This window comes from Oncorhynchus clarkii, chromosome 7 (genome assembly GCF_045791955.1).
Source record: "Oncorhynchus clarkii lewisi isolate Uvic-CL-2024 chromosome 7, UVic_Ocla_1.0, whole genome shotgun sequence".
NCBI lineage: Eukaryota > Metazoa > Chordata > Actinopteri > Salmoniformes > Salmonidae > Oncorhynchus > Oncorhynchus clarkii.
In genome coordinates, this window is record NC_092153.1 from 84,737,830 (window position 1) to 84,757,401 (window position 19,572).

A 19,572-nucleotide genomic window follows, 5' to 3' on the forward strand; every position below is an offset into this window, starting at 1 on the left:
ACCTACCCACTGAGGTGTAAGTCACAGCAGGGTACTTGGTGTGGTACCTACCCACTGAGGTGTAAGTCACAGCAGGGTACTGGTGTGGTACCTACCCACTGAGGTGTAAGTCACAGCAGGGTACTGGTGTGGTACCTACCCACTGAGGTGTAAGTCACAGCAGGGTACTGGTGTGGGACCTACCCACTGAGGTGTAAGTCACAGCAGGGTACTGGTGTGGTACCTACCCACTGAGGTGTAAGTCACAGCAGGGTACTGGTCGACAGGCACAGCATCAGGAGGTCTTCCGTACGTCATTTCATACAGTAAGTGTCCAAACGAGTATACGTCTATACTCTCTGTTGTCTGAAAGGGTCAACAGAAACAAGACATCAGGGTTAGACATCAGGGTCAACAGAAACAAGACATCCGGGTTAACAGAAACTAGACATCAGGGTTAGACATCAGGGTTAACAGAAACAAGACATCAGGGTTAACAGAAACTAGACATCAGGGTTAGACATCAGGGTTAACAGAAACAAGACATCAGGGTTAGACATCAGGGTTAACAGAAACAAGACATCAGGGTTAGACATCAGGGTTAACAGAAACAAGACATCAGGGTTAGACATCAGGGTTAACAGAAACAAGACATCAGGGTTAGACATCAGGGTTAACAGAAACAAGACATCAGGGTTAACAGAAACTAGACATCAGGGTTAGACATCAGGGTTAACAGAAACAAGACATCAGGGTTAGACATCAGGGTTAACAGAAACAAGACATCAGGGTTAGACATCAGGGTTAACAGAAACAAGACATCAGGGTTAGACATCAGGGTCAACAGAAACAAGACATCAGGGTTAGACATCAGGGTTAACAGAAACAAGACATCAGGGTTAGACATCAGGGTTAACAGAAACAAGACATCAGGGTTAACAGAAACTAGACATCAGGGTTACACATCAGGGTTAGACACCGTCTGAAAGGGTTAACAGAAACTAGACATCAGGGTTAGATATTAAGGTTAACAGAAACAAGACATCAGGGTTAGACATAGTCTGCACCCCAAAGTCCTAGTGGCTCTGCTCAAAAGTAGTGCACTATGTAGGGAGTAGGGTGCTAGTTGGGAAGGGAGCTAGTTGGGAAGGGAGCAGGGTGCTAGTTGGGAAGGGAGCAGGGTGCTAGTTGGGCAGGGTGCTAGTTGGGCAGGGTGCTAGTTGGGCAGGGTGCTAGTTGGGAAGGGAGCAGGGTGCTAGTTGGGAAGGGAGCAGGGTGCTAGTTGGGAAGGGAGCAGGGTGCTAGTTGGGAAGGGAGCAGGGTGCTAGTTGGGAAGGGAGCAGGGTGCTAGTTGGGAAGGGAGCAGGGTGCTAGTTGGGAAGGGAGCAGGGTGCTAGTTGGGAAGGGAGCAGGGTGCTAGTTGGGCAGGGTGCTAGTTGGGAATCAGGATTGACATTTACAGAGAAAAAACACTCGTCACCACAGAACACTTATAATCCATCCCCTTTAGGCTGGCTTCCCGGACCTTGATTCGACCGAAATACACTTTTACTGCCCTTCATTGAGAATTATTTTTAAAATTAGGAGCAGGTTCCATCTAGGTCAGTGAAACTGGTCCTTTAAGTAGGGCTCTGAGTTTTCCCTGGTGACGCCCTCTCTATAAGGTTGGTATTGTCCGACACTGCATTACATTCCCATGTGATCTGTATTAATGACACTACTACAACTATCTAAAACTGACATTGTAGTCTTTCAGCAGACGGTCTCACCCAGAGCCACTTACAGTAGTGACTGAATACATAAAAAAAACATTATTCCCATTACTTTTTCATATTGGTCCTCCATGGGAATCGAACCCACAACCCTGGTGTGGCAAGCACCATACTGTACCCAACGACACAAATCCCGCTGTACCAACTGTACCAGGGCAGGTACGGCAAGCCGTACCAGAGGAGGCCCGGCAGGCCGTACCAGGGCAGGCCCGGCAGGCCGTACCAGGGGAGGCCCGGCAGGCCGTACCAGGGGAGGCCCGGCAGGCCGTACCAGGGGAGGCCCGGCAGGCCGTACCAGGGGAGGCCCGGCAGGCCGTACCAGGGGAGGCCCGGCAGGCCGTACCAAGGCAGGCCCGGCAGGCAGTACCAAGGGAGGCCGTACCAAGGGAGGCCCGGCAGGCCCAGGAGGCCGTACCAGGGCAGGCCCAGGAGGCCGTACCAGGAGGCCGTACCAGGAGGCCGTACCAGGAGGCCGTACCAGGGCAGGCCCAGCAGGCTGTCCAGTACTTACGTTGATTTTCCTGAACTGTGTGATGTAGGGCCGGTAGTACGAGGGCAGGCCCAGGAGGCTGTTCTCTATGTCCAGTACTTTACACGTGTTGTCTTCTATCACTATGTTAGAGGCATGGAGGTGACCGTACGGAAAACCTTTGTCATGGAGGAACCTCAGAACCTGACGGGAAAGAAACAAGACAAGAGTTCAGGATGGTTTCACTCTGAACAGTGACATGTAGCAAAACCACGTGACTGGACTGCCATTGAACGAAATAGGAATTAAGGGCCGTGGCTTTAACAGTGACATGTAGCAAAACCACGTGACTGGACTGCCATTGAACGAAATAGGAATTAAGGGCCGTGGCTTTAACAGTGACATGTAGCAAAACCACGTGACTGGACTGCCATTGAACGAAATAGGAATTAAGGGCCGTGGCTTTAACAGTGACATGTAGCAAAACCACGTGACTGGACTGCCATTGAACGAAATAGGAATTAAGGACCGTGGCTTTAACAGTGACATGTAGTGTGACAAATGACATTCAATAGCTGCAGGGGGGGGGGGGGGGGGGGGGGAGTCTGATCCAGAGGGTGATGCCCCCGATCCTAGAGGTGAGGAACATGGCCTTGAGCTGTGTGATGTGGGTGATGTCCCAGGGGTGGTTGAGGAGATGAAAGACCACATTTGATAAGTATCAGAGTTCATTGTTTCTGTGTGTTTAAATTTCCAGAATCTGTCGTCCGTACGTCCTGATCTGCTGCAGCTCCAGACCACTGTGTGTGTGTGTGTGTGTGTGTGTGTGCGTACCTCCAGAATCTGTCGTCCGTACGTCCTGACCTGCTGCAGCTCCAGACCACTGTGTGTGTGTGTGTGTGTGTGTGTGTGCGTACCTCCAGAATCTGTCGTCCGTACGTCCTGATCTGCTGCAGCTCCAGACCACTGTGTGTGTGTGTGTGTGTGTGTGTGTGCGTACCTCCAGAATCTGTCGTCCGTACGTCCTGATCTGCTGCAGCTCCAGACCACTGTGTGTGTGTGTGTGTGTGTGTGTGTGTGCGTACCTCCAGAATCTGTCGTCCGTACGTCCTGATCTGCTGCAGCTCCAGACCACTGTGTGTGTGTGTGTGTGTGTGTGTGTGTGTGTGTGTGTGTGTGTGCGTACCTCCAGAATCTGTCGTCCGTACGTCCTGATCTGCTGCAGCTCCAGACCACTGTGTGTGTGTGTGTGTGTGTGTGTGTGCGTACCTCCAGAATCTGTCGTCCGTACGTCCTGATCTGCTGCAGCTCCAGACCACTGTGTGTGTGTGTGTGTGTGTGTGTGCGTACCTCCAGAATCTGTCGTCCGTACGTCCTGATCTGCTGCAGCTCCAGACCACTGTGTGTGTGTGTGTGTGTGTGTGTGTGTGTGTGTGTGTGTGTGTGTGTGTACCTCCAGAATCTGTCGTCCGTACGTCCTGATCTGCTGCAGCTCCAGACCACTGTGTGTGTGTGTGTGTGTGTGTGTGTGTGTGTGTGTGTGCGTACCTCCAGAATCTGTCGTCCGTACGTCCTGATCTGCTGCAGCTCCAGACCCTGCATCTTCTTTTGGATGCAGTACTTCCTCATAAAGGCCTCTTTAGGCTTCACCTACAGTCAGGAAGGAAAGCTTCAGTTCAAAATTAACCAACATGAGAAGTGTAAAAAAATAATAATTAAAACATAGCAAAAGTTATATGGTTTTAACCCTTCACACTCCTACCCGTATACGGGTTGGAAATGGCAGATTTGGACACGAATAAACACCTAAATTGGAACGTAGTGGCTGTACAGTAACACGCTATACATGAGGTCAGAGGTCAGTGGTTGTACAGTAACACGCTATACATGAGGTCAGAGGTCAGTGGCTGTAACAGTAACATGCTATACATGAGGTCAGAGGTCAGTGGCTGTACAGTAACACGCTATACATGAGGTCAGAGGTCAGTGGCTGTACAGTAACACGCTATACATGAGGTCAGAGGCTGTACAGTAACATTCTATATGAGGTCAGAGGTCAGGCTCTGTGCTTCACAGATCTATATGGGTTTTGACTGACTGACGATCTGAACTTGAGCACTGCGCATCACAAGAAGCCCCCCCCCCCATCCCTCCTGCTGATTGGGCAACTTCTGCTAATGTTGTGTTGACAGAGTGAGGGACATGCTGTACATTAAAGACAGCTCCATGTATTGAGAAAGATGAGACGTTGAGGATTATAATAAAAACAGCTCTGACGTCATACAAGACAAAACACCCGTCCACGTAATAATATATACACAAAGAGTAACAATAACATGGCTGTGTACAGGGAGTACCAGTACTGAGTACCAATAACATGGCTGTGTACAGGGAGTACCAGTACTGAGTACCAATAACATGGCTGTGTACAGGGAGTACCAGTACTGAGTAACAATAACATGGCTGTGTACAGGGAGTATCAGTACTGAGTACCAATAACATGGCTGTGTACAGGGAGTATCAGTACTGAGTACCAATAACATGGCTGTGTACAGGGAGTATCAGTACTGAGTACCAATAACATGGCTGTGTACAGGGAGTACCAGTACTGAGTACCAATAACATGGCTGTGTACAGGGAGTATCAGTACTGAGTACCAATAACATGGCTGTGTACAGGGAGTATCAGTACTGAGTACCAATAACATGGCTGTGTACAGAGAGTACCAGTACTGAGTACCAATAACATGGCTGTGTACAGGGAGTACCAGTACTGAGTACCAATAACATGGCTGTGTACAGGGAGTATCAGTACTGAGTACCAATAACATGGCTGTGTACAGGGAGTATCAGTACTGAGTACCAATAACATGGCTGTGTACAGGGAGTATCAGTACTGAGTACCAATAACATGGCTGTGTACAGGGAGTACCAGTCAGTCCTGTTAGAATCAGAGCAGGTGGTCAGTCCTGTTAGAATCAGAGCAGGTGGTCAGTCCTGTTAGAATCAGAGCAGGTGGTCAGTCCTGTTAGAATCAGAGCAGGTCGTCAGTCCTGTTAGAATCAGAGCAGGTGGTCAGTCCTGTTAGAATCAGAGCAGGTCGTCAGTCCTGTTAGGGTTAGAATCACAGCAGGTGGTCAGTCCTGTTAGAATCAGAGCAGGTGGTCAGTCCTGTTAGAATCAGAGCAGGTGGTCAGTCCTGTTAGGGTTAGAATCACAGCAGGTGGTCAGTCCTGTTAGAATCAGAGCAGATGGTCAGTCCTGTTAGAATCAGAGCAGGTGTTCAGCAGTCTGGTGGCTTGTAGATAATAACAGGCTCAGTTTCTATCAGGACCTCATGCTCTAATACGGTCAGCCTGACAGTAAGGGAGTGAACAGCTCGTGGCTCGGGGGCGCGTGTTCCTTGACGATGCTGCAGGCCTTCCTCAGTCACCGTTGAGTAGATTTCTTGGATGGGCGGGAGAACGTTCCTAGTGATGTACTGGGCCGTCTTCACCACCCGTTGGCGGGCCTTGCGGTCGTGGGCGAAGCAATTCTCGTACCAGGACGTAATGCAACCGGTCGGGACGATCTGGATGGTGCAGCGGTACCAGGACGATCTGGATGGTGCAGCGGTACCAGGACGATCTGGATGGTGCAGCGGTACCAGGACGTAATGCAACCGGTCGGGGCGATCTGGATGGTGCAGCGGTACCAGGGCAATCTGGATGGTGCAGCGGTACCAGGACGATCTGGATGGTGCAGCGGTACCAGGACGATCTGGATGGTGCAGCGGTACCAGGACGATCTGGATGGTGCAGCGGTACCAGGACGATCTGGATGGTGCAGCGGTACCAGGACGATCTGGATGGTGCAGCGGTACCAGGACAATCTGGATGGTGCATCGGTACCAGGACAATCTGGATGGTGCATCGGTACCAGGACGATCTGGATGGTGCAGCGGTAGTATTTGGAGAGGACCCGGGGCTTCATGCCAAATTTCTTCAGCCGCCTTGGAAAGTAGAGACGCTGTTGCGCCATCTTGACAAGAGTCGTGGTCTTTTTGGTCTATGTCAAGTCCTCAGTCCCCTAGGAACATAAAACTGCAGACTCTCCTGCAGTCCAGTTGATGTGGATCACATCAGCTTTGGAAAACGAAAGCACCTGGTCATCTGGATCAGCGGCAGTCTTCCTCGACAGCTCGAAGGGAGCACAGAATGTGTTAAACTCGTCTGGCAGGGGAGACTTCGGCGTGTACGGATATCTCCGTTCATCCAGGGTTTTTGGTTGGGGGTTTGTCCGGATTGTTATTGTGGGTACAACATCAGCATAGTCAACTTACACACATCTCTGACACACACACACACACACACACACACACTTACCCTACCAAACATGCCACCAGGGTCTTTTCACAATCCACAAATCCAGAACAAAGAAAGCGTACAGTATTATATAAAGCAATTATTGCTCAAATAAACAGTAAACCTGGTTTAAAAAACAAAACAAATAAAGCAACACCTCTCCCCTATTTGGCCTAGATAGTTTGTATGTATTGATATGTCGACTACGTGTGCCTTTAAAACATTTCTTTTTTTAAGTTGATGTAGTTCTGTCCTTGAGCTATTCTTGTTTAGAAATGTTTTATATTATATCATGTTCTGTTCTGTGTTCTGTGCTCTGTGCTCTGTGCTCTGTGCTCTGTGTTCTGTGTTCTGTGTTCTGTGTTCTGTGTTCTGTGTTCTGTGTTCTGTGTGAACCCCAGGAAGCTGCTGCTTTCACAACAGCTAATGGGGATCCTAATGAAATAACCAAAAATCAACACATTTCCTAGTGAAGCCAGTGACCGATGATGTACTGTATATATTCTATATATTAATATTCTACAGAAAAAAACAGTCCTGCAGCATCGAGTCTGCCTCCTCAATTGCATTGTGAAAGCCTAACACTAATATCGTATTAGCTAGTCATGTTGGCAATAGAACAAGCTTTTAAAATGACGCCCACCTGACCCAGATTGATATTTATAAAACGTACTGTTTTTGGATTGCGTAAACAACAACAGTAATTGTGTGCTGGCTGGGATACAGGGTTCGCGTTCCAAACAAAACGACTACAAGTGTGCTTGCTCTAGTTCCTCAACGGCACATCTAGGAAAGCTCAAAATAGCTTCTTATGTTACTAAATGTATCCAGAGTATTTTCAGATTTCGTTATCAACAAATGCGGCAAAAAAGTACAGTACATGTAAAATGCAGTGTAATGTTGGGATTCAGTCGTGTGTCTGGTGAGCTGTTGTGTCCTCCCCTTCAGTCTAATCATGTTCCCATAATCTCCAAATTGTTCCCGTTCAATTGCTACCATGGTTATGATCTTCATCTTTCTTCTGTAAGAATCAGATCCATATAGGCCATTTCCCAGGAGTGTGAAGGGTTCAGGTCAACCCTGAGAGCTGCACCGCGGTCATGGTCAACCCTGAGAGAGCTGCACCGCGGTCAGGTCAACCCTGAGAGCTGCACCGCGGTCATGGTCAACCCTGAGAGCTGCACCGCGGTCAGGTCAACCCTGAGAGCTGCACCGCGGTCAGGTCAACCCTGAGAGCTGCACCGCGGTCAGGTCAACCTGAGAGCTGCACCGTGGTCAGGTCAACCTGAGAGCTGCACCGTGGTCAGGTCAACCTGAGAGCTGCACCGTGGTCAGGTCAACCCTGAGAGCTGCACCGTGGTCAGGTCACCCTGAGAGCTGCACCGTGGTCAGGTCAACCCTGAGAGCTGCACCGTGGTCAGGTCAACCCTGAGAGCTGCACCGTGGTCAGGTCAACCCTGAGAGCTGCACCGCGGTCAGGTCAACCCTGAGAGCTGCACCGCGGTCAGGTCAACCCTGAGAGCTGCACCGCGGTCAGGTCAACCCTGAGAGCTGCACCGCGGTCAGGTCAACCCTGAGAGCTGCACCGCGGTCAGGTCAACCCTGAGAGCTGCACCGCGGTCAGGTCAACCCTGAGAGCTGCACCGCGGTCAGGTCAACCCTGAGAGCTGCACCGCGGTCAGGTCAACCCTGAGAGCTGCACCGCGGTCAGGTCAACCCTGAGAGCTGCACCGTGGTCAGGTCAACCCTGAGAGCTGCACCGTGGTCAGGTCAACCCTGAGAGCTGCACCGTGGTCAGGTCAACCCTGAGAGCTGCACCGTGGTCAGGTCAACCCTGAGAGCTGCACCGCGGTCAGGTCAACCCTGAGAGAGCTGCACCGCGGTCAGGTCAACCCTGAGAGCTGCACCGCGGTCAGGTCAACCCTGAGAGCTGCACCGCGGTCAGGTCAACCCTGAGAGAGCTGCACCGCGGTCAGGTCAACCCTGAGAGCTGCACCGCGGTCAGGTCAACCCTGAGAGAGCTGCACCGTGGTCAGGTCAACCCTGAGAGCTGCACCGCGGTCAGGTCAACCCTGAGAGAGCTGCACCGCGGTCAGGTCAACCCTGAGAGCTGCACCGCGGTCAGGTCAACCCTGAGAGAGCTGCACCGCGGTCAGGTCAACCCTGAGAGCTGCACCGCGGTCAGGTCAACCCTGAGAGCTGCACCGTGGTCATGTTCAGTAAGCACGAAACAGGGAGGTATTATTTGAATTAGTCCAATAAGAAACGCTTGTTTTGTTTTTGTTGTTATGGTGTGTCCTAATGAACACAACCCAGCCTTGATGATAAGTTTACCTTACATATGAGATCCCTCAGAGTGCCTTTTTCGTTAAACATCCTGATGACCAGAGCAGACAACTCACTGGTGTTGGCAAACGTCACTGGGTAGATGTACGGATTCTGGAGAGGAAAAACAACAGAACTCAGACAACAGAAATAACTCAGCCTTTCTGTCTGCCTCAAGACAACATAAATAACGCAGCCATTCTGTCTGCCTCAAGACAACATAAATAACTCAGCCATTCTGTCTGCCTCAAGACAACATAAATAACTCAGCCATTCTGTCTGCCTCAAGACAACATAAATAACGCAGCCATTCTGTCTGCCTCAAGACAACATAAATAACTCAGCCATTCTGTCTGCCTCAAGACAACATAAATAACTCAGCCATTCTGTCTGCCTCAAGACAACATAAATAACTCAGCCATTCTGTCTGCCTCAGGACAACATAAATAACTCAGCCATTCTGTCTGCCTCAAGACAACATAAATAACTCAGCCATTCTGTCTGCCTCAGGACAACATAAATAACTCAGCCATTCTGTCTGCCTCAAGACAACAGAAATAACTCAGCCATTCTGTCTGCCTCAAGACAACATAAATAACTCAGCCATTCTGTCTGCCTCAGGACAACATAAATAACTCAGCCATTCTGTCTGCCTCAAGACAACATAAATAACTCAGCCATTCTGTCTGCCTCAGGACAACATAAATAACTCAGCCATTCTGTCTGCCTCAAGACAACAGAAATAACTCAGCCATTCTGTCTGCCTCAAGACAACAGAAATAACTCAGCCATTCTGTCTGCCTCAAGACAACAGAAATAACTCAGCCATTCTGTCTGCCTCAAGACAACAGAAATAACTCAGCCATTCTGTCTGCCTCGGCCAACAGAAATAACTCAGCCATTCTGTCTGCCTCAAGACAACAGAAATAACTCAGCCATTCTGTCTGCCTCAAGACAACAGAAATAACTCAGCCATTCTGTCTGCCTCAAGACAACAGAAATAACTCAGCCATTCTGTCTGCCTCAAGACAACAGAAATAACTCAGCCATTCTGTCTGCCTCAAGACAACAGAAATAACTCAGCCATTCTGTCTGCCTCAAGACAACAGAAATAACTCAGCCATTCTGTCTGCCTCAAGACAACAGAAATAACTCAGCCATTCTGTCTGCCTCAAGACAACAGAAATAACTCAGCCATTCTGTCTGCCTCAAGACAACAGAAATAACTCAGCCATTCTGTCTGCCTCAAGACAACAGAAATAACTCAGCCATTCTGTCTGCCTCAAGACAACAGAAATAACTCAGCCATTCTGTCTGCCTCAAGACAACAGAAATAACTCAGCCATTCTGTCTGCCTCAAGACAACAGAAATAACTCAGCCATTCTGTCTGCCTCAAGACAACAGAAATAACTCAGCCATTCTGTCTGCCTCAAGACAACAGAAATAACTCAGCCATTCTGTCTGCCTCAAGACAACAGAAATAACTCAGCCATTCTGTCTGCCTCAAGACAACAGAAATAACTCAGCCATTCTGTCTGCCTCAAGACAACAGAAATAACTCAGCCATTCTGTCTGCCTCAAGACAACAGAAATAACTCAGCCATTCTGTCTGCCTTGTGATTCTAGAAACATGTTGGATGCATTTGCAGTTTGTTTTGGTTGTGGTTCAGATTATTTTATGTGACGGTAATAAAATGTGGTGTGTCATTTTGTAATTTTTGTAAATAAGAATATAATTTAATTTCTAAAGATGTCTACGTTAACGTGGACACTACCATGATTATGAATCATCCTGAATGAGTCGTGAATAATGACGAGCGAGAAAGTTAAGCGGGACAAAGATCATGCTCACCTCCCATGTTATTGGTAATGATGAAACTGCAAATGCATCCAACACGTTTCTAGAATCACAAGCTTGATGTTGTCATTGCGTGCTAGGAATATGGGACCAAATACTACACTTCTGATTACTTTATTTATAAGAATCTGTAGGGATGACAATAATTTGACACCTATTTTTAACAACAAAATAATATTTATTGTTGAACAAAAATTCCCCAATTTTCTGGGCGCATACAATATAGCTCAGTATTTGAATTATTAATTTTACTATGGTAATTTTGCTCATCGTAGCTCCCGAGTGGCGCAGCGGTCTAAGGCACTCTGCATATCAGCGCAAGAGGCGTCACTACAGTCCCTGGTTCGAATCCAGGCTGTATCACATGTGGCCGTGATTGGGAGTCCCATAGTGCGGAAGCACAATTGGCCCAGCGTCGTCCGGGTTTGGCCAAGGTCGGACCGTCATTGTAAATAAGAATTTGTTCTTGACTGACTTTCCTAGTTAAAAAGGTTAAATTTAAACATGTAATTAAAATCTTAAATCGAGGGTGTCAATAATTTGGGACTCCACTGTATTGCAGTACTTTTGACCAACAAGGTGCCATTGGGAACGAAGGCAGAAACTTGCACAATGAAGTATTAAACCCGAGTCACAACTCTGTTAGCGTATTAATTGCCAATGACTCCGGTTAACTAGGAGAGCGTGAACGGAGGCGAGAAGAGATGTTCAGCTGACTAAACTCATGCTTCGCATGGATAATGTAACTGTGTTCTGTTGTGCTACAGACAGAGACAACGTCCCACATGCCAACCTATTTTCAACGTGGTGTACGACATAGGGCTCTGGTCAAAAGTAGGGCACTATATAGGGAATAGGGTAGCGCTCAGGACGCAGCCGGAGAGAGACGGAACACATTTTGTATCTGCACTGCGTTCAGCTCAGGCAGTCACGCGTTTTTCCCAACCCTCTCTCTCTTACGTTTACCCAAAGGGCTCCCTATTCCCTATACAGTGCACTACTTTTCGCCAGGGCCCATTGGTAATAAGCTGCTATTTGGGATACAACCTTAGGCTACAACCTATAGCTCCGGGAACTACAGAGAGAGAGAGCTTGTGAAAGGGTAAGGGTGGGGAAAAAGTCAGGAGTATGAGGGGGTCAAGTTTTTACATGTAATGTGTAGATCAGCGTATGAGGGGGTCAAGTTTTTACATGTAATGTGTAGATCAGCGTATGAGGGGGTCAAGTTTTTACATGTAATGTGTAGATCAGCGTATGAGGGGGTCAAGTTTTTACATGTAATGTGTAGATCAGCGTATGAGGGGGTCAAGTTTTTACATGTAATGTGTAGATCAGCGTATGAGGGAGAAAGTACATGCTTTTCTTCTGGTCAGGTGGTTAGATAGAAATGTAATGTAGCCCACACCAACTACAGTCCCATAGCCTGACCCCACACTAGGTATTAACATACCTAATGGGAATATTTAAGATCAATACATTGAGATTCAATTAGGAGTAAGTAACAATGCTTAGCATATTGATGTTGTCGCGGTCTGTAATACACATGATTTCCAGTGCTCTGTTTGACACTCATTTGTAGGGGTTGATGGTCACTACATTTCACAGTGAATGTTATGCAATGTTGTAGGGGATGATGCTCACTACATTTCATCATAGTGAATGTTATGGAATGTTGTAAGGGGTTGATGGACACTACATTTCACAGTGAATGTTGTAAGGGGTTGATGCTCACTACATTTCACAGTGAATGTTGTAAGGGGTTGATGCTCACTACATTTCACAGTGAATGTTATGCAATGTTGTAAGGGGTTGATGCTCACTACATTTCACAGTGAATGTTATGGAATGTTGTATGGAGTTGATGGTTGATTAGCCCCGTTTGAGTCATTTTTACATGGGAAGGTTATTATCCCAGCCCTGAAAACATACATATTATTTCAGAAAACTCCAAGGTCCTCTGATAATACTTCTCCCGTGTGAATCGTCATCCCTGTGTTATGAGGGATATTACAGAGTTTAAGCAGGTACTGGGCCCAGTTTGGGTCAGAACTGAAGTGCTATGTTCGTAGCCTACAGATGAATGATCGGTTTTGTCACATATCAACTTTCCCAGTGCCGTACTTTTAAAAGACGAAGAAGTGGACAATATTGTGCCAATGAATTGATAACTTGCCAAATCTGTCAGGTAATTAAATGTCTGCAGGTTAAAAGTCCATGGTTCTTGTTAATATATGCATTGTTATTTTGACTTTCTCTGAACTGAAGGTCATTAGGTCACTATTAGACTGTCCCTAGGCATGTGAACTGAAGGTCATTAGGTCACTATTAGACTGTCCCTAGACATGTGAACTGAAGGTCATTAGGTCACTATTAGACTGTCCCTAGACATGTGAACTGAAGGTCATTAGGTCACTATTAGACTGTCCCTAGACATGTGAACTGAAGGTCATTAGGTCATTATTAGGACTATCCCTAGACATGTCTAGAAGAGCCTCCCAACTTCCGTCAAAACAGTCCAAAATTTTACAGGGGCAGTTTGGTTAAAAATAATCACGTCCGAATCATCCACTGGAAAAACGGATATGCTGTATTTAATATTTACATAACCAACGTTCTATAGTAACACTAGTCCCCCTAAAGCAGACCTTTGACTTGCTGAAGAGCTGTGTTATTGTAGTCTGTACGGATCCAATAGACAGGGCTTGGGCCTTGTTTAGGGCTCCTCCAAGATTCAGTGACCTTGTTGGCAGAACGGTTGTTCCTGATAGTGGTGACCGGGGTCTTCTCTAGGAAGGTCCGCTACCTTGTTAGCAGAACAGTTGTTCCCGATAGTGGTGACCGGGGTCTTCTACCTTGTCAGCAGAACAGCTGTTCCTGATAGTGGTGACCGGGGTCTTCTCTAGGAAGGTCTTCCACCTTGTCAGCAGAACAGCTGTTCCTGATAGTGGTGACCGGGGTCTTCTCTAGGAAGGTCTTCCACCTTGTCAGCAGAACAGCTGTTCCTGATAGTGGTGACCGGGGTCTTCTCTAGGAAGGTCTTCCACCTTGTCAGCAGAACAGCTGTTCCTGATAGTGGTGACCGGGGTCTTCTCTAGGAAGGCCTGTTAGACTTATGTCGATTCCGGATGCTGTCTCCTTGTTGCAACTTGAATTAAACCAGATCGATTTTTGATTGACTTTATCAACGACTGTTCTCCTTTTTGTTTCACCTGGAAATTCCCTTAATTAATCTGATCAATATCATCTGATCAATATCATCTGATCATAGTTTGGATAATTTTGTGATACCAGCCCAGTATTGTCCAAAACAACAGATAAAAGGCCTATATATTACATTAAAACATGTTTGTTTAGTAAATAGTGATAGACTAAGTGTTACTTTAGCTCTAAGGTAGTGTCAATAGACAATATATGAATAAAAATACAAATGGGAACAACAGTCCGTATCGACTAGGGCCGGCAAGCGTCGGCATCGACTAGGGCCGGCAAGCGTCGGCATCGACTAGGGCCGGCAAGCGTCGGCATCGACTAGGGCCGGCAAGCGTCGGCATCGACTAGGGCCGGCAAGCGTCGGCATCGACTAGGGCCGGCAAGCGTTGGCATCGACTAGGGCCGGTAAGCGTCGGCATCGACTAGGGCCGGTAAGCGTCGGCATCGACTAGGGCCGGTAAGCGTCAGGTAGCGGCAGGTAGGCAGTCAGGGGGCAGGTAGTTGATTCCCGGCAGTCAGGGGGCAGGTAGTTGATTCCCGGCAGTCAGGGGGCAGGTAGGCAGTCAGGGGCAGGTAGTTGATTCCCGGCAGTCAGGGGGCAGGTAGGCAGTCAGGGGGCAGGTAGGCAGTCAGGGGGCAGGTAGTTGATCCCCGGCAGTCAGGGGGCAGGTAGTTGATTCCCGGCAGTCAGGGGGCAGGTAGGCAGTCAGGGGGCAGGTAGTTGATTCCCGGCAGTCAGGGGGCAGGTAGGCAGTCAGGGGGCAGGTAGGCAGTCAGGGGGCAGGTAGTTGATTCCCGGCAGTCAGGGGGCAGGTAGTTGATTCCCGGCAGTCAGTGGGCAGGTAGACAGTCAGGGGGCAGGTAGGCAGTCAGGGGGCAGGTAGTTGATTCCCGGCAGTCAGGGGGCAGGTAGGCAGTCAGGGGGCAGGTAGGCAGTCAGGGGGCAGGTAGGCAGTCAGGGGGCAGGTAGTTGATTCCCGGCAGTCAGGGGGCAGGTAGGCAGTCAGGGGGCAGGTAGTTGATTCCCGGCAGTCAGTGGGCAGGTAGTGTGCTGTGAGGCCTCTTTTCAGAGAATATTCACACAGACAGCATTGGTGATACATACATACAGAGAGTGGGTAGAATAAATCTGCTAACCACAAATCTATTTTCAAAGAGTATACGTACAGTGAGGCTGGGTAGGAGCTTCATGGTCGACTGAAGGTCTTTGTCTGACAGGAATTTATCTGGACCCAAGTCAACCTGTGCAACAACAAAACCACATAAACTTAACACATACTTTACCAGCCAAAAAAAACATCCAGGTGATTGGAACACAATACAGGTTAGAATTACTTTAGAACTATAAATGCAGATACCAAAACGACAATTGTCTGTCGCGAGCAAGTGAAAACCAGTCAGCGCCTGGCCCAAGAATAGCTGTACCTGCAGTATAAAACAGGCTTTGATTCTACCTCTCTGTACCTTCGCATTGTAAAGCAGCTATAAGATGACAATGACGTTCGAAAATAATTGATTCAAAGTACCAATAAACAGCAACAGTAAACAGCAACAGTAAACAGCAACAGCAGACTTACCCAACTCAACACTTGACGTTCCTTGGGTTGTTCTTTGTTTTTGATTAGGAAATATTTCTTCCGTATCCTCCACCCTGAAAGATGATAAAAACATGCTAATTTTAATATCACATTTTCCTGATTAACAGTCCACTTACATGACAGCTTTATCGGAGTCACAATGGTGAGTTCATGGTCAACAGAGTTGGTGTATAACCAATCAATTTAGAGGGAAAGGGGGGATACTTAGTTGTACAACTGAATGCATTCAACTGAAATGTGCCTTCTGCATTTAACCCTCTGAATCAGAGAGGGGCGGGGCTGCCTTAAATCGACATCCAATGTCTTCGGGCGACCGGGGATTTAGTCCACTTAATTATGAAATCAATTCACCTCGCTTTATTTACAAAAGCACGTCGAGGCTATCAGAGTTATGAAAAAGCACGTCGAGGCTATCAGAGTTATGAAAAAGCACGTCGAGGCTATCAGAGTTATGAAAAAGAACTTTGAGGTGTTCCGAGTTATGAAAAAGAACTTTGAGGTGTTCCGAGTTATGAAAAAGAACTTTGAGGTGTTCCGAGTTATGAAAAAGAACTTTGAGGTGTTCCGAGTTATGAAAAAGAACTTTGAGGTGTTCCGAGTTATGAAAAAGAACTTTGAGGTGTTCCGAGTTATGAAAAAGAACTTTGAGGTGTTCCGAGTTATGAAAAATAACTTTGAGGTGTTCCGTCCATACTAATAATAAGCATCAGGTGTGTCACTCCCATGTTAGAGCAGTAACGTGACATTGACCTGTCCCCTAATATTCCTCCTGAAGCAACGGAGACGACAGACATCCACGTGACAGCAGGTCTTTTATATTTCCTGACATTTTATCACTCCTGTTATAAGAACACTGAGGCTGTTTATAATCTTTAAACCTATAAAATCACTACAATGTTATTATACAGCCCTAATAGGATATTTAGCGCTTTATTATCATGTTATTACAGCCTTATTATAATAGCATTATAATTAGGCTGTAACCACATGACATAGCATTATAAATCAGGCTGTAATAACATGTTAACATGCCTGATTATAATGCTGTCATGTTATTACAGCCATATTATAATGCTATTATGTCTTTTTATACGGCTCAATTATCAATTTGTTTTGTTAAACCAATCTATGATGATGAATAATGTGTCATACAGCCTTATTATAATGCTATCATGTCTGTATTATTAAGTTATTACAACGTTACTTATTGCTGCTATTTTTATTGACTTGACCAAAGCTTTTGATACGGTAGACCATTCCATTCTTGTGGGCCTGCTAAGGAGTATTGGTGTCTCTGAGGGGTCTTTGGCCTGGTTTGCTAACTAACTCTCTCAAAGAGTACAGTGTATAAAGTCATAAAACCTGTTGTCTCAGCCACTGCCTATCAGCAAGGGAGTACCCCAAGGCTCGATCCTAGGCGCCACGCTCTTCTCAATTTACATCAACAAAGCTCAGGCAGTAGGAATCTCGCTCATCCATTTACATGCAGATAATACAGTCTCATACTCGAGCGGCTAGATGTTCTTTACCATTCGGCCATCAGATTTGCTACCAATGCTCCTTATAGGACACATCCCTATACTCTTTGTAAACTGGTCATCTCTGTATACCCGTCGCAAGACCCACTGGTTGATGCTTATTTATAAAACCCTCTTCGGCCTCACACACCCCTATCTGAGATATCTACTGCAGCCCTCATCCTCCACATACAACACCCATTCTGCCAGTCACATTCTGTTAAAGGTCCCCTAAGCACACACATCCCTGGGTCGCTCCTCTTTTCAGTTCGCTTCAGCTAGCGACTGGAACGAGCTGCAACAAACACTCAAACTGGACAGTTTTATCTCCATCTCTTCATTCAAAGACTCAGTCATGGACACTCTTACTGACAGTTGTGGCTGATTTGTGTGATGTATTGTTGTCTCTACCTTCTTGACCTTTGTGCTGTTTTTTGTGCCCAATAATGTTTTGTACCATGTTGTCATGTGGTGTTGCTACCATGTGGTGTTGCTGCCATGTGGTGTTGCTGCCATGTGGTGTTGCTGCCATGTGGTGTTGCTGCCATGTGGTGTTGCTGCCATGTGGTGTTGCTGCCATGTCGCCATGTGGTGTTGCTACCATGTCGCCATGTGGTGTTGCTACCATGTCGCCATGTGGTGTTGCTACCATGTCGCCATGTGGTGTTGCTACCATGTCGCCATGTGGTGTTGCTACCATGACGCCATGTGGTGTTGCTACCATGACGCCATGTGGTGTTGCTACCATGACGCCATGTGGTGTTGCTACCATGACGTCATGTGGTGTTGCTACCATGTCGTCATGTGGTGTTGCTACCATGTCGTCATGTGGTGTTGCTACCATGTTGTCATGTGGTGTTGCTACCATGCTGTGTTGTCATGTGTTGCTACCATGTCGTCATGTGGTGTTGCTACCATGCTGTCATGTGGTGCTGCCATGCTATGTTGTCTTAGGTCTCTTTATGTAGTGTCTCTCGTCGTGATGTGTGTTTTGTCCTATATTTAAATTTGCATGCAAGTCCCCGTCTCCTCAGGAGGCCTTTTTTCATTTTGGTTATCTGTCATTGTAAATAAGAATAATGTTCTTAACCGACTTGCCTAGTTAAATAAAAGATTAAATAAAATACTTAAAACTTACCAATGTCTTTCAGAGGCTCCACCACTTCCCACTTAGGATCCGACCTGAAGAACATGGATACCTGCTGTAAGGCGATTTCTGTCGAGGAGGAGGAGATGAGGGTCAGTGTGACAACCATCCATATGAACAACAATAAACCAATTTATCAACTCAAAATATACCACTACCCTTCAAAAGTTTGGGGTCACTTAGAAATGTCCATGTTTTTGAAAGAAAAGCAAAACATTTTTTTTTTGCCCATTAAAATAACATCAAATTGATCAGAAATACAGTGCAGATATTGTTAATGGTGTAAATGACTATTGTAGCTGGAAACGGCAGATGTTTTAATGGAATATCTACATAGGCGTACAGACCACCATTATCAGCAACCATCACGCCTGTGTTGCAATGGCACGTTGCGTTAGCTCAGCCTCTCTTAAAGTACGGGTCTCTGACAGGTTGATAGTGGGTCGCGACGTGTAAGTGTAAATGTATAATTATTTCATTAATTACTGGAATTGATTTGGCCAAGTGCATCTGCGCTCTCTGCTCAGTTTGGCAGCTGTGTGATTGGGAGAGGGAGATGCCCGTGTGCTCAGCGGTTAACCGGGTCGTTTTTTCTGGAAGCTCACTCCGCTACACACGATGCAGCGCTGTCGTTCAACAGTAGATGATGTGCTGTCCGCCACTGACTTGTCACTCCCACTCGCCATCACTCACCGCTGTCATCAAAAGGACTCATGCTAGCCACAAATTCTGACTGAGCTCAATTGTTTTGAAACGCATACTCAGCGATTAGTTTCTCTCTCCTTCAAACAAACTTTTAACGAGGAGTGTCCACGATGTGTTTTGTGCTTAGTAATGAGTCTCTCATAACGAACAAATGTAATAAAACGACACGTCCTGATCAAACATCCACAGCATGACGGTAAACCCAGGAAGTTCTTTCAGAACAGGGCAGAATGCTTCAGGAAACAGGGCTTCGACAGTGGTAAAGTCAGTCGGCTATCAAGGAATTGTTGTCATTTTATAACAGGTGATGGATGATAAGCAGAAATAAGGGAGTACTAACTAACTCTCATAGTAGTTAGTAGATGTGAGTTTCTCTTTCAAACAATCCCATGGCCTTGTACACAGCTAATAGCTAACGTTAGCCAAAGCAAGCCAGTGTAACCATAGTAACAGTACAGATGAAACATGATCAGGCCTACTGTACATCTTACTGTAGAAATTATTGTTGAAAACGAGTCTAGGTTGGAACGGTTGCTGTTAAAATACAATAATAGTTATTCTTAGTTGGAATAAACTGATTGAAGCGAGATGCTTTTTTGAGGTAAACCCACTCTCACAGTTCTGGGTTGTTCCATCTACAGCAGGAAGT

General features: G+C 46.8%; 1 protein-coding gene across 3 annotated transcripts in view; it reads right to left on the reverse strand.

Annotated features, from left to right (window-relative positions):
• Positions 1 to 19,572, reverse strand: part of LOC139413932 (PX domain containing serine/threonine kinase) — a 51,128-nt gene that overhangs the window by 22,852 nt on the left and 8,704 nt on the right. For all 3 annotated transcript variants that reach the window (XM_071161794.1, XM_071161795.1, XM_071161796.1), the window contains exons 5-11: positions 18,210 to 18,287; positions 15,534 to 15,607; positions 15,124 to 15,198; positions 8,897 to 9,001; positions 3,769 to 3,870; positions 2,263 to 2,424; positions 228 to 345 (exon numbers count right to left, since the gene is read on the reverse strand). In XM_071161794.1, coding sequence (XP_071017895.1) covers positions 228 to 345; positions 2,263 to 2,424; positions 3,769 to 3,870; positions 8,897 to 9,001; positions 15,124 to 15,198; positions 15,534 to 15,607; positions 18,210 to 18,287 — 714 coding nt within the window. The remainder of the gene's footprint in view (positions 1 to 227; positions 346 to 2,262; positions 2,425 to 3,768; positions 3,871 to 8,896; positions 9,002 to 15,123; positions 15,199 to 15,533; positions 15,608 to 18,209; positions 18,288 to 19,572) is intronic.